This window comes from Oncorhynchus tshawytscha, linkage group LG08 (assembly GCF_018296145.1).
Source record: "Oncorhynchus tshawytscha isolate Ot180627B linkage group LG08, Otsh_v2.0, whole genome shotgun sequence".
NCBI classification, from domain to species: domain Eukaryota; kingdom Metazoa; phylum Chordata; class Actinopteri; order Salmoniformes; family Salmonidae; genus Oncorhynchus; species Oncorhynchus tshawytscha.
The window spans coordinates 40,911,744-40,927,352 of record NC_056436.1 but is presented as its reverse complement, the minus strand read 5'-3'; the positions used below and the strand labels follow the sequence as shown (position 1 = coordinate 40,927,352).

The following is a 15,609-nucleotide window of genomic DNA, read 5'->3' as shown; positions in this document are numbered from 1 at the left end:
GGATTTGTCCCAAACATGAGACTTTGTATTCAGGACAAAAAAGTTAATTGCTTTGCCACATTCTTTGCAGTAAACTTTAGTGCCTTTTTGCAAACAGGATGCATGTTTTGGAAAAATGTGATTCTGTACAAGCTTCCTTCTTTTCACTCTGTAACAAAGAGGTTGAATACGTACTGACCCAAGACATTTCAGTTTTACATTTTTATTAAATTTGTAAGAATGTTGAAAAACATAATTACACTTTGACATTATGGGGTATTGTCTGTAGGCCAGTGACCAAAAAAATCAAATGTCATCCATTTTTAATTCAGGCTGTAGCACAACAAAATGTGGAAAAAGTCAAGGGGTGTGCCATTACTGTTTGAACGCGACAGGGATGAAAGTAAGCCGGTCCAGTCCGGCAAAATAGTGAACCTATCACAATAATTAACACAAAATGCCAAGAAAAGTTTTGGCTATTTATTATTTAACATTACCTCATATCAGCCAAATGAAAAATGGCATATGCTACAAATTGCATTGTGGTTCAAAGAGAACACTTATATTATTCCAAGCAGAGATGAGTGGTCGAGACCGAGACGCAGGCAGACAACAACCGCAAAATGTCATTATGTCAATACACGTTTAATTATTTTTTAACGGATGTCTCTTTCCATTCATCAAATTGCAGGTACACAGTGCACTGTTTGAATGCTAGAATTATTTTGAGTGGACCAACATGCGCAGGTAGCCTACAGGAGCGCCTTTGGAGGTGATTGTTTGACAATTAGATGAAAACAGGATGACTGGTTGTGTTTATGCCACATTAAAAAGGTAATAGGCTACTAGGCCCACAGAGATCATATTACATTTATTTGGGTTCTAAATGTAATTGTTTGATTACACCTAGGTTATAAAAAAAGTTTGCGTGCCTGCTTGGGGGCCCCGTACCTGTAAGAAATTAATTCTACTTTCACCCCTGATGCGTGGTGATGTGGGCTGGTGTTGCTGAAATGCCAGGGCTAAATTTTTGTCCCAGTCCGTCCCTGGATGTCCGTTTGCATTGATGGTGCTTTTCCTTGGTAATGACACTTCAAATGTATGGCCGTAATAGAGCTGGATGGAAAGACTAATGTTTTCTTTCATATTGTTTCATATGGTGGGAGAGACAGCATTTTCATCAATGCTATGTTACTCTGTTTTGTCCATGTCTCATAGGCTACATTTGTGAGGCAGAAAAGACACGCAGAAACAAATTAATGCAGTCTTACAAATGCAGAGACATGGAACAGATTATACTTAATGGGCCTGATAAAGTGTTATGAATACATTCTCATTGGCATGTAAATACAGTGTTGCTTTTGGACACAGTTTCTGTGACAGTCCAAGAGTAAGTGCTGAATTCCATCTTTGCTATATTGTAGAGGTCACATACACAATGAAAAGTGTCCTAACATTTTCCAAAATGCCGCATCTAAAAATAGTATGTTATTATCCTGAAAAGTTGTTTTTCATTTGGCGGAGGGGGTGTTTGGTGTCAGAGTTCACGGTAGAAGTAATTTTGCAGCTGTGCAACACAGAGAGGAACTACTTCAATCTTTGCATATTATTTCATAATATTTATGGGCAAAAAAAGTGGTAAAAAGGCACACTCACACCACACAAATAATGCTAGCAAAAATAGCCAGCCTCACAAACCCTGTCACCCTCATAAACCCCCATAGACTTGTCTGTTCAAAGTTAGTCTCAAAACCCAACCCTAGGCAAAAGCAATGTGGTCTCAGGGCAATTTATATTATTCTGTTGGTGGCGGATGTGTTGTTACCTACCCCTACCACCTGGGGGCGGCCCATCAGGAAGTTCAGGATCCAGTTGCAGAGGGAGGTGTTCAGTCCCAGAATCCTTATTTTTTATTGTTGAGCTTTGAAGGTACTATGGTGTTGAACACTGAGCTGTAGACAATAAATAGCATTCTCACATAGGTGTTCCTTTTGTCCAGGTGGGAAAGGGCAGTGTTGAGTGCAATAGAGATGGCATCAATTGTGGATCTGTTTGGGCGATATGCAAATTGGAGTGGGTCTAGGGTTTCTGGGTTGTTGATGTGAGCCATGACCAGCCTTTCAAATCACTTCATGGCTACAGACGTGAGTGCTACGGGTCGGTAGTCATTTAGGCAGATTACCTTAGTGTTCTTGGGAACAGGGACTATGGTGGTCTGCTTGAAACATGTTGGTATTACGGACTCGGACAGGGAGTGGTTGAAAATGTCAGTGAAGACACTTGCCAGTTGATCAGCGCATGCTCGCATTACACATCCTGGTAATCAGTCTGGCCTTGCGGCCTTGTGAATGTTGACCTTACAGTCTTACATCAGCTGCGGAGAGCGTGATCACACAGTCACCCGGAATAGCTGGTGCTCTCATGCATGTTTCAGTGTTATTTGCCTCGAAGCGAGCATGGAAGTAGTTTAGCTCATCTGGTAGGCTCGTGTCACTGGGCAGCTCTCGGCTGTGCTTCCCTTTGTAGTCTGTAATATTTCACAAGCCCTGCCACATCTGACGAGCATCGGAGTCATGGTAGTACGATTCGAGCTTAGTCCTGTATTGACCCTTTTCCTGTTTGATGGTTCATCGGAGGGCATAGCAGGATTTCTTATAGGCTTCCGGGTTAGAGTCCCGCTCCTTGAAAGCGGCAGCTCTAGCCTTTAGCTCAGTGCGAATGTTGCCTGTAATCCATGGCTTCTGGTTGGGGTATGTACGTACGGTCACTGTGGGGACGACGTCATCGATGCACTTATTGATGAAGCCAGTGACTGATGTGGTGTTCTCCTCAATGCCATCGGAAGAATCCCGGAACATATTCCAGTCTGTACTAGCAAAACAGTCCTGTACCTTAGCATCTGCTTCATCTGACCACTTTTTTATTGACCGGGTCACTGGTGCTTCCTGCTTAGATTTTTGCTTGTAAGCAGGAATCCGGAGGATAGAATTATGATCAGATTTGCCAAATGGAGGGCGTCTCTGTGTGTGGAGTAAAGGTGGTCTAGAGTTTATTTCCCTCTGGTTGCACATTTAACATGCTGATAGAAATTTGGTAAATAAGGATTTAAGTTTCCCTGCATTAAAGTCCCAGGCCACTAGGAGTGCCACCTCCGGATGAGCGTTATCCTATTTGCTTATGGTGGAATACAGCTCTTTGAGTGTTGTCTTAGTGCCAGCATCAGTCTGTGGTGGTATGTAGACAACTACGAAAAATACAGATGAAAACTCTGTTGGTAGATAGTGGGGTCTACAGCTTATCATGAGATTCTCCATCTCATGTGAGCAAAACCTTGAGACATCCTTAGATATCGTACACCAGCTGTTGTTCACAAATATACATAGTCCGCCCACCATTGTCTTACCAGACTCCGCTGTTCTATCCTGCCGATACAGCGTATAACCAGCCAGCTGTATGCTGATAATGTCGTCGTTCAGCCACTACTCCGTGAAGCATAAGATATTGCAGTTTTTAAAGTCCCGGTGGTAGTTTCATCTTCCTCGTAGGTCTTTGAGTTTATTTTCCAATGATTGCATGTTAGCTAGTAGAACGGAAGGCAGTGGGGGTTTATTCGCCTATGAAATTCTCAGAAGGTAGCCTGACCTCTGTCCTCTTTTTCTCCGTCTTCTCGTCATGCAAATGACAGGGATTGGGCAGTATGTCTTTCACGTAGGGCTCGTCGGACTCGTTAAAGAGAAAAAAAAGCTTCTGCCAGTTCGTGGTGAGTAATCGCTGTTCTGATGTCCAGAAGTTCTTTTCAGTCATAAGAGATGGTAGCAGCAACATTATGTACAGAATAAGTTCAAAAATAAGTTAAACAACGCAAAAAAACAAACGAAAAACATATTTGGTTAGGAGCATGTAAAACTTCAGCCATTTTCTCTGGCGCCATGATGAAATGTTAAGTTACATTATGAAAGGAATAATATCATAGAAATTGTAGGACGTATAGTATCATACATCTTACCCGGTCGTACAATAACATACGAATTGGATGATGTAACTTATCATATGCCTTCCGAGGGGGTATAGTATTATACGTCTTATATTGAGACCAGGTTGCTTTCTACGTCATAACAACAAAGGAGAATTACAGGGATAATTTTCGTTGGGGTTAGGGAAACAAAACGTATAAAGAAAAGGTATAAAGCCTGTGTTTACCACATACCTTATTTTTGGCGTTGATCCAAAAATACAACAACAAAAAAAACGTGAATTTCCCCTTTGGCTTTGCCCAACGAGCCGTGGCAGAGTTTGTGCCTACAAAAAGATGCCATTAGCCTACTATTGCTTTCTATTGAAACCAGACCCTAGTCACTGTTGCCTATGGTTCGATTTTCGAGACTAGATCCGAGGCAGCCAAATATTCTGGTGCCACTCAGTTAAAGTTTTTGATTGAGGACATGTAACCATTTTTTAAAAATGTTGTGTTGTGCTGTATTTTTATTTTATATTGTATTGATCGCATTTTTTTTTTTCATATTGTATTTGATTGTTATGTTACTGGGATCAGGGCACCCTTGTGAATGAGACCCTGGTCTCAATTGGTTTTTCCCTGAATAAATAAAGAATAAATCCTCAGACTGAATTCACATGATGGGCAGCTGACTCTAATAGCCCACTTACCAGAGACATATAGCCTATTCTCTGCAGTTGTCCCACTACACACCCACAACCTCATTTTAACACCTCTGCAGCTCCTGATATTATATATTTTTCAACACACTGCTACATGTGGTTAAATATATCACACTTGGCTGGATATTTTCTATTTACCCACTCTTCCTTCCAGGCTATAGAACACATCATGCCTTTCTTCCCGTCACAATAAATGGCACACTCTACCTTTAGTGATGTTTGCATACATACAAGAACACATCATACAGACATATTACCCAAGAAAGGAGGATGTCAGAATTTCTTATAGGTTGAAGTGAAAATCTAAACACAATAGTAATAAAAAGTGGTTTGCCAAGTAAATGTTAGTGTTTTAACATTAATTACAACAATGGTACTCATGCTTTCGTTTTCCTCAACCACACTGGTCGATAATGGTTGGGTGGGTGATCAAAATGATGGAGTGTCTCATTATTGAGCGAGCGTGGATGTTGGGATGCGATGCGAGCGCAGTATACTGGTCCAAGGCGTTGTGGCACCTCGGAGCACGTGACACAGAAGCGCACAAAGCGACCACTTCCTTATAAATAATAATCCCATACCTCAGACAGACACGTCGCTGTCTCTTGGCTTTACTAAACAATGATGCGAGGCTCATCATGACGAAAATTCGAATTAAAAACTACTTTTGATACACTTTGAAAAAGCAACTGTTGACATCAATAGGCTACGATTCCTGAGAGTGGATATGTGGATACACTTTCTCTTGTCTTCATATAATAAATTAAATCTGGCATATGGATCGACGCAAGTTATTTGTGCAAAGAATGTGAAGGTAAAAACACATTTTGTTTTAATAAAATCAAATGTTGCATTAATGCATAGTCAAAAATGTGTTACTTCATTGATTTCGCTATAACCTTATGACAGTGTATATTCTTATGTGAGTCTAATTACTTGCCTGCAGCCTCTCTACAACCCTACTTATTGTTGGTCTTTCTTATTCGTTCATGAGTGGGACAAGGGGCATCGTCACATTGTTGTATATTCTATATCACAACCAGTAAATGGTTTGCTTATCTATAAACATCTGCATGAAAGTGTTATCACAATTATTCTCAATAGCCTGTACTTTTTTATTAATGAAAAACAAACATGTCAAATAGGCCTGTAGGTTATTGTAAATTTAACCAAATGTACAGATATATTAATTATCAAATGGAAGGGTTATGTACTGTTTATCTATGAGAGCAAAACATAGTCATGTACAGTTCTATAGATTGATTCAACAAATCAATCTTGTCTTGAGAGAATATAACTACCTTGATGAATAATTAATTGAATCATAATTTTGAAACGTAATTACCCCTTAATTGAAAGGAAAGATTGACCTACATAGGCTACTTAATGCAATGTTTTTTTTATCCTGGGGGCAGCACAGAAGGTTAGATATGGGTCTCATTAATTTGTCATCGACTGTTAATTCTCTCACTATTGTCTGAGACGCATCTGCTGGAGAGTCAGCTGGCTGATACAGCAGGGATGTCAATAATGTCACCCAGCAACCTACCCACATCACCCACAGTTAAATACATACACGTTTGCCATCCCCCAAGTCACAATTAAACTAAATAATAAAAAGTATTGATCATTTCTAAATTGTCTGGAACTTTTTTCTCTAGATACTCATCTTATGTTACATAATTTACCTTCCAACTGGACAGCCATGAAGTCTGCTCTGGATGGAATAGCTGACACCACTTTCCGAACAATAACTAATGGTTTGCAATATCTTGGCTCCAACGATGTGAGCTACAGCGACCCATCCATAGAGTCTGGCTTCGCCAAGACTGGATTCCATTTAGAGAAGGCTCACTCTGCCCCACTTAGAAACTACTTCCCTCGAGTAGCTAGAGACGAGGAGCTCATCTTTAATGGCAACTCCATTTACCAGACCAACTTCTCTGATCTGGTTGGCAATGGGACCTTTGTGGACGGCGGGGATTCTATCCAATGTGGGGAGAACTCTGTGGACATGGAGTGCTTCATGATTCTGACCCCCAGCCAGCAGTTGGTAGTAGCGATCATGGCACTCACCCTGGGAACCTTCACAGTGCTGGAGAACCTTATTGTACTGTGTGTGATCCTCCACTCCAGCACCCTGCGCTGTCGGCCCTCCTACCACTTCATAGGAAGCCTGGCTGTGGCCGACCTTCTGGGCAGTGTCATATTTGTGTACAGTTTCTTGGACTTCCATGTGCTACACCGGAAGGACAGCCCCAATGTGTTTCTCTTTAAGCTTGGTGGGGTCATCGCCTCTTTCAGTGCCTCTGTGGGCAGTCTCTTTCTCACAGCCATAGACCGCTACATCTCCATCCACAGGCCCATGGCTTACAAGCGGATTGTCACCAAGACAAAGGCTGTCATCGCCTTCTGCATGATGTGGACTATCTCAATCGTCATCGCGGTGCTCCCCCTACTGGGCTGGAACTGTAAGCAACTGAACTCAGTGTGCTCTGACATTTTCCCACTCATCGACGTGAAGTACCTGATGTTCTGGATAGGGATGACCAGTGTGCTGCTACTGTTTATCATCTATGCCTACATGTTCATCCTGTGGAAGGCCCACCACCACGCCGTGCGCATGATGAGCCGCCACTCCCAGAAGAGCATCATCGTCTACACAGCGCATGGCACCAAGGTACAGACAATGCGACCCGAGCAGGCCCGCATGGACATCCGCCTGGCCAAGACCTTAGTGCTGATTCTGGTGGTCCTCGTCATCTGCTGGGGCCCTGTGCTGGCCATCATGGTCTACGACCTGTTGTGGAAGATGAACAACTTTATCAAGACGGTTTTTGCCTTCTGCAGCATGCTCTGCCTGTTCAACTCCACCGTCAACCCCATCATCTATGCCCTGAGGAGTAAGGACCTGCGCCGGGCCTTTCTTAACATCTGCCAGACATGCAGGGGAACTTCTCAACTACTGGACAACAGTGCTGAGTCCGATTGCCACAGCAGGAGCGTAAAAGGCACAGCCACAGCCTACAAATCCACGGTTAGCTGTGCAAACACCACTGTGAAATTGGCCAAAGTTACCCTTTTGGTCTCCCCCGAGACAACTGCGTCTACCATTATGTGACTGTGAAGGAATCGACTCTGAAGGAATTATGCAGAGTAGTCACTACCCCAACTTGCACTGCACTGAAAGTTTGCTAAACATCAACTTCTAATTCAGTTCTTTGAAGTATATGTAGCTATAGGATAAGAGAATGTGGCTTTTTATTTCCATCTTTCAGAAGAAATTCATTTTCATTGGGAAATAATGGCGATAGTCATTGTTAAACTGTACAGTTGTGTATTTAGTGGCATGCTTTGACTGTATGGTTTGTCTCTATAAAGTGCTTGTAGGTGAAATTGGCTGCTCTTTATATTGTAAATTAGTACATTGTGATGGTTTGTAGTTCTTGTCATAAAGCATGTTGTATGAAATTGTTTTGATTTCCTTATTTTTTGAGTAATGCATAATTGAGGACCATGTTATGAAATACAAGAGTAGACCATGTACATCTTTTCAATGATTCACATTATTTAATTTTATGCAGAGACAGATTTCCCCCAAAGAAGAACCACAAAGACATGTAATGTTGTGCAGTATTAAATATGTTTCCCCCTTTCCATCTCTCCATATGCATTAAGTGTTTTTCTATGAATACACAATTTATTTTTCAAATAAAAACATTCAGGAAAGCAGCTTGTGAACCACATACAGTATAATACACATGTATTTTTTTTTTGCATCTCATGAGATTGAGGATGGCACTGCAATGCTACTGTGAAGAATAGACCTTCTCTCATGAAACAGAGACAGAAAAAATACAGAGACAGAAAAAATATAAAGTATTTATGTGCAGTTGCTTATTCCAAACCAGCTAATTTAGTAATAAGCAATGTATATGAATGTTTTCATCTGATCACAGCAATTGAAACACAATAGCCAGTGTGTTTTATTGCAGCTGTACTTACACCAAAAGCTTCCATCATCAACCAAAAACTGACAAAACAATGACAAATGAAAGAAAATCTGCAGAGGCCCTCTAAGTCAGTGAAGAACTAAAGGAATGTGAATTTTTAAGAGGTCCCTACTAGGATAAAATGTGCACATACTTCATTTACAATCATAATCATTTATTTCAAAATTATTAAACACCTTTATGTGGTTTAGTTTCCAAGCCTCTGAATAAAGTCAAGTGTGCACAGTACTCATAAGGCAGGCACGATATAGTCTTATCGGGCTTTGGTTGTATATGTTTTTGTCAGTCTGGAGGAGAAAGAGGTGTAGGCAGTGGCACATGGGATAATGTGCCATGTTGTAGTGGCACATGAGATAACGTGCCATGTTTTGTGAGGTACTGTACTGCCTCAAAAAGTAAGTTAAACCCAAGACAAAAATAAATATAAAGTGAAAAACTAACAGAAAAGGCACAAAACCTATAAGTGAAACAAGCAATTTCACATTACGGGCCCATGCATTTGCAGAGCAAAAGAGACAGGCAAAGACTAATGGAAATACACCAATCTTCAAGATTAAAGTAACAAGAATGTGTATGAATATGGCTACTAACTAACTAATGTATATGGATAGCAGCGCAAAATGTAATTTATTGTGTAATTCCATAACCACACAAACGACCAACTTTTGTCTGCACTACAAAAGGTTAGTGCTATCCGGAATCCTTGAGACATGCCTACCCTTATCTCACTCTTTGACCATTTTAAATGTCATAATCAATCGGCTAATGTCAGAGTTGGGACCTCCTATGGATTCCAGATTGCAGGGACCGCAGTCCAAATCACCGCCATCATCAGTCTCATCTGCGCATGCCCAACCGACCCGGCATGAGCGCATAATTGAATATTTGACGTCATCAATACGAGAAACAGACGGCTCGGGTGGTCAAAAACAAGAAAAAGCTGACGTTCGCTGCCTTTCAAGATGGTAACGTTAGGCAGCAAGTTATATCTTCGTCTGAATGTATAACTTAGCTAGCTAAGGACATCCAAACAGATAACGTTATAAGATAGTGAAAACAAAAGTCAACGTTACACGGGCGTCGGAGTGATAAGAGGGGGGTAACTTTTCCCGGAAAGGTGAAGGGAATTTGTTTTAATTTGGTTGGTTAACGCTAGCTAGCTAGCGTGATAAGTTAGCAAACAGTAGCAATACTCCTTCCTGGACTTGTCGAAGTTGCAAAGCTAGCTGAAAAGCCATCAGGATAAGCTCTTTCTTAGCTAGCTAACGAACGTTAGAAAGCCATTTTCTTTTGTGTTTCGCATTAGCCACACCGTTCCTCGTTCGGTCTTTGTAGACCCTCCTAGGTTCAAATCATGGCGTGTGGAGCGACCCTGAAAAGGACCATGGATTTTGATCCATTGATGAGTCCGACGTCCCCTAAAAGGAGAAGATGTATTCCGGTGTCCCCATCATCATCACCACGGAAATACCTTCGCATGGAGCCGTCACCATTTGGAGAAGTGTCATCCAGACTATCAGCTGGTAAGTACTATACCGGATGAACCCAAACTCATATCAGACATCTATAGCAAGCCAGGCAGTGGGCAATCTTGCTGCACGTTGAAGGTCCAATGCAGCAGTTGTTTTTAATCAAAATATCAAATAATTTATGGGTAATTAAGTACCTTACTGTGATTTTTATTTAAAAGAATGGTCAAAAAGAAAAATTGCTGGCAGGCCAAAACTCAATTCCACCAAAACAAGCTGAAATTTCAGTTGGTCTTTTAAAACTGCTCTTACGCTAGAAGGGCATTTTTACCAATATTATTTCAACCTCAGTGTGGAAATATAAAACACAGGAAAATCACGTTAATGGCACGGGGCCTTTTAAGGTAGCATGTTCTTTTTCCAAGATCATTCTAGGTGTTAGCCAATAGCTACTTGTGTTATTGCAGCAGTTTACAGTGCATTCAGAAAGTATTCCGACACCTTGACCTTTTTCCACATTTTGTTACATTACAGCCTTACTCTAAAATTGATTAAATATTTCTCATCAATCTACAAAGTACCCCATAATGACAATCAATTTACCAATTGATTGGTAAATTCAATTAATTGGACATGATTTGGAAAGGCACACACCTGTCTATATAAGGTCCAACAGATGACAGTGCATGTCAGAGCAAAAACCAAGCTATGAAGTCGAAGGAATTGTCTGTAGATCTCCAAGACAGGATTGTGTCAGGCACAGATCTGGGGAAGGGTACCAAAAAATGTCTGCAGCATTGAAGGTCCCCAAGAACACAGTGGCCTCCATTCTTAAATGGAAGAATTTTGGAACCACCAAGACTCTTCCTAGAGCTGACCGCCCAGCCAAACTGAGCAATCGCGGGAGAAGGACCTTGGTCAGGGAGGTGACCAAGAACCCAATGGTCACTCTGACAGAGCTCCAGAGTTCCTCTGTGGAGATAGGAGAACCTTCCAGAAGAACAACCATCTTTGCAGCACTTCTCCAATCAGGCCTTTATGGTAGAGTAACTAGATGGAAGCTACTCCTCAATAAAAGGCACATGACAGCCCACTTGGAGTTTACCAAAAGGCTAAAGGACTCTGACCTTGAAAAAATAAGATTCTCTGGTCTGATGAAACCAAGATTGAACTTTTTGGCCTAAATTCCAAGCGTCACATCTGGAGGAAACCTGGCAACATCCCTAAGGTGAAGCATGGTGGTGGCAGCATTATGCTGTGGGGATATTTTTTAGCGGCAGGGACAGGAAGACTATTCAGGATCGAGGCAAAGATGAGCACAGCAAAGAACAGAGAAATCCTTAATGAAAACCTGCTCCAGAGCGCTCAGGACCTCAGGCTAGAGAGAAGGTTCACCTTCAACAGGACAACGATCCTAAGCACACAGCCAAGACAACGTAGGAGTGGCTTCGGGACAAGTCTCTGAATCCCCTTGAGTGGCCCAGCCAGAGCCCGGACTTGACCCCATCGAACATATCTGGAGAGACCTGAAAATAGCTGTGCAGCAATGCTCCACATCCAACCTGACAGAGCTTGGGAGAAACTCCCTAAATACAGTAGTGCCAAGCTTGTAGCATCATACCCAAGAAGACTTGAGGCTGTAATCTCTGCCAAAGGTGCTTCAACAAAGTACTGAGTAAAGGGTCTGAATACTTATGTAAATGTGATAGAGTGTAGGTTGTAACATAACAATGAGGCTGTAACATAACAAAATATGCGCAAAGTCAAGGGGTCTGAATACTTTCCGAATGCACTGTATCTTGAAAAAATAGTGTTTTCAAACCCAGAGGCGCAACATCGTGATACTTACGGGAACGCATTGCGAAGCAGACTACTATGGAGCGAGAGACCTGCCAAAAGGTTGAACGTAGGTATTGTTAGATCATAAGAAAATCTATATGTAAATTGTTAGGATCGTAAGAAAAGCCATGCGTGAAACATGAAACGTAAAATGTCATCTGTGAACATACAAACACCATGTTATGATTACGGACTAACATTTTAGGCTTGAACAAATCTTGTTGCAATCCTTACGAACAATAATACCTTTTGAGTTTTGCCAGTTTCATATCACCAACACACAAAAAAAACGCACACCAAATGGCCTGTGAGGAGTGCTACGTGAACAAGCATAACACAGCATAATGTTTTTTTTTAAAAGTCAAGTAAACCGGAAAGAGGTATCCAGCATGTTTAAGTGTCCATTCTCTATTGCTCTTTAGTTAAGTTTACTTCACATTAGGTACTTAATGTAATGGATTTGTTTGCCAGCGCAAGTCTAGATAGCACTAGCTCTGTTATGCCTACACCTAGCGTACGGAAACTTCACTGTTGTATCTCTAAAGCATGGGCATATCTCTGGGTGAGGTGACGTGCATGGATGAGGATGTCCACCTTATCAAATAAGACTAATTCAATATTGCACCATTCCATTCTCTGGGCTCTGTCTGCAATCATAACCAGTAGTCTCTACCAGGAATAATGAAACACAGAACAATAATATATCACTCAATCTTGCCAAAGCATACTCTGTAAGAGGGGTAAATATGAATGTAAAATAATGACATGATTTATATGAACCAGGTCATGAACATATGGACTGTGAAATGAATAATGGAGAGGTTAAACGTAGGCTAAGTCTGGCATAAGCTTATTCCCACACTTTACAGTAACTCTGTTGCAATGGTCTTAAGTAGTCTCCATATAGGCTATTCCCTCCATCGTGATACTGCTGGCCAGTTGAAGAGCTTGTGCAGCACCATGCGACTTTGGAAAAGCACCCCTCAGCCTCAGAAGATGCCCTTCTGGAGGCATGCAGCTATAGTTGTTACACCCTAATGTAGGCCTATTTGCCTACTAGCCAAATAAAGTGATTAGCATGCATGATGCGTGCAACTCGTCATTCCAACATATTTGAACATTGAATTCATCCTTCATTCAGTTCATTCAGTAATTTGTTGCAATAGGAACTAAATCAAAGAATAGAGCATTCTTATCCATTTATTTATTGAAATCTATGCATTATCATTTTAATAATTAAATGTTAAATTTAGTCCTATCCAAATAAAATACAAAAGCCTAAATTGCAATGCCTAAAAGTTGAAGGCCTATCATTTTGGGTACTGGTGTCTTGCGGAATCATTTTAGAACTCTATTTGTGTTTTATACCTGTTTTTATTATAGGGCTCCCCTTTAAAAGAGACCCTAGCTCCCAGGCCTCTAAATATAGCATCTAAATCATTTTTAAACAAAATAGTTGAAGCACGTGCAGTGGCTGATAGCTTAAACAGATCTGGCAAAAAGAATAGGCTACAGTCTTTGGGACCCCTTGGCTATTTCGCTCAGGACAGGTTATAGCCAAGACTTAAGCAATATTTTGTTTCATCTCATTTATTGACATGGATATAGCCTCTGCGTGATGGGGTTGTGCAAAGCAAATGTCTAAAACAAGCCTACATACAGAGTGGAATTCTTTAAAATAATAGTCAAAATGCCTAATAAAGGCCTACAGTCCGTACTCCGAAATACTGGAAAAAGTGTGATTCATTAGGTTACATGATCACCACAGTAGCCCCACGCGGCTATAAAAATAAATTATGCAATTATATGGCGATTAAATAATACAACAGCATGGCATATTTAGATAGCGGAATAGGCTTAGCCTAAATCATATTTACTTCTGTCTTTATAATTCTCACACAAGTCAAAGGCCCAAGCCAATACTACACCATCTACTGGTATAAAGTCGTTATTGAATACAGATCTAAAACAAGGTGACGGGATGACGTATTTCTGCGCATGAGCTTTGCTAGCGAACATCATCTTGACATCGCTGACAAGTGTGATCAGGGATTTCTATTGGAGAAGCAGTTTCTGCATATCTTCATACTGTACTGTCTTTGTTAACATGTTGTCAGCCGTAAGGATTGTACTGCAGTGCGAGGCCTCCATTAGATTTGACAAGTTGTTTGACCAACGTTCTATCTTATTCTAGAGCAAATTCTGAACAACATCAAGCAGGAGTACAAACGCATTCAGAAGAGAAAGCACATAGATGGAGTTTACCAACAGACAGAGGGTTGCTACTCGCCAGAGTCTCCACCCCATCTTAGTGGATCCAGTATGCCAGGTTTGTTATGAGCTTATAGTGTACTATTAGCCTAAACCCTGGTGAGTGGAGGAGATCCACAATACTAAAGGAACTAGAACCCCCCCCAACATGCAAATGACCTAATTGCTTTACTTGTGTCCTCTGCAGGCACATCTGCTGGAGGTTCTTCTCCATCAAAGAAAGAACAGCCCTTATTTACTCTTAGACAAGTTGGAATGATTTGTGAACGTCTACTGAAGGAGCGTGAAGACAAAGTGCGGGAGGAATATGAGGAGACCATGACTTCCAAGTTGGCAGGTGTGGACAGTCAAACACAATTCAGAAAGTGCACCATGTGATTTTTAGTTACAGGCAAATTAAACACCTCCCTTTTCTCCCACATTTCTATTACAGAACAATATGACACTTTTGTGAAGTTTACACATGACCAGTTGATGCGAAGATTTGGAGAGCAACCTGCAAGCTGTGAGTATTGTTTTGCCCATTTTTATATTTAATTATCAGTGCATGTACCATTCCATTTCTGAATGTGAGAAGGCAACTGTGACTCCTGAATGGAAACCTCTAAAAGATTATGCTAATATGGCTGGTTTTCTGCTTTTATCTATTCATTTCCAGATGTTTCCTGAGAGACCGACTTTGCCAGGCGACCTTCTCTTGCTGGAAGTTAGAGTTTAAATCTTTGGAAATCCCTGCAAGTGATTGGTTTAATGAAACGTCTTACTGTGCCATATTTCTCCTTTGGGCAAAGGTTTATCTAAACCGTTGTCAGTGGTAATCTCTCTCACGTAAGCAACTAGGTGCTTCCTAATGTAATTATATGGACCCCCTCTACCAGTGGCCTACATTTCTCCTGCTGTACCTGTATCGATAAGTTGTCACTCTCTTACTTTTATAAAGACATCTGGCATTCCAGACTTTATTCACTGTTTTATTCCTTTGTTACACATGTATATATGATAAAGGAATGTAGACAAAGGTTTGCTGGTCAATCTATTAGCAAGTGGAAGGTACGGTTTGGAGAAGATAATTTGCAATGCCCCAGAGCCTTTTTGTATGGGACTTTACAAAGACTAACTCAATTCATTAGATTTTTTTCTGCTTTCAAAATGTTATTTATTTCATTGACTGTTTTGCTTTCAAACCTATGTACTTAGTAGAAAAACCAAACAATAAAATGTTACGTTTCATGTCGTCACAACAGGGTAATGCTTTAATTAACTGAAGTACTAATATTTCAATTGTAAATAGCTAATAATGTAATCAAGTAGATATACCGATGATATCAGGTTCTGTCAACCCAGCCGCTTGTGTTCCACCA

At 40.9% G+C, this 15,609-nt stretch overlaps 2 protein-coding genes across 2 annotated transcripts; both read left to right on the top strand.

The window, feature by feature from the left end:
- Nucleotides 1–6,316: 6,316 nt before the first annotated feature.
- Nucleotides 6,317–8,403, top strand: LOC112256483 (cannabinoid receptor type 1A-like). Its single transcript, XM_024429773.2, has one exon. It carries the CDS (start codon nt 6,329–6,331, stop codon nt 7,775–7,777), a length of 1,449 nt encoding a protein of 482 aa, XP_024285541.2. The 5' UTR covers nt 6,317–6,328; the 3' UTR covers nt 7,778–8,403.
- Nucleotides 8,404–9,551: 1,148 nt separating this feature from the next.
- LOC112256484 (akirin-2) lies at nt 9,552–15,478 on the top strand. The gene is made up of 5 exons (XM_024429774.2): nt 9,552–10,192; nt 14,172–14,306; nt 14,436–14,585; nt 14,682–14,753; nt 14,907–15,478. The coding sequence occupies exons 1-5, from the start codon at nt 10,024–10,026 to the stop codon at nt 14,915–14,917; spliced, it is 537 nt and encodes a 178-aa protein (XP_024285542.1). The 5' UTR covers nt 9,552–10,023; the 3' UTR covers nt 14,918–15,478.
- The last annotated feature ends 131 nt before the right edge of the window (nt 15,479–15,609 follow it).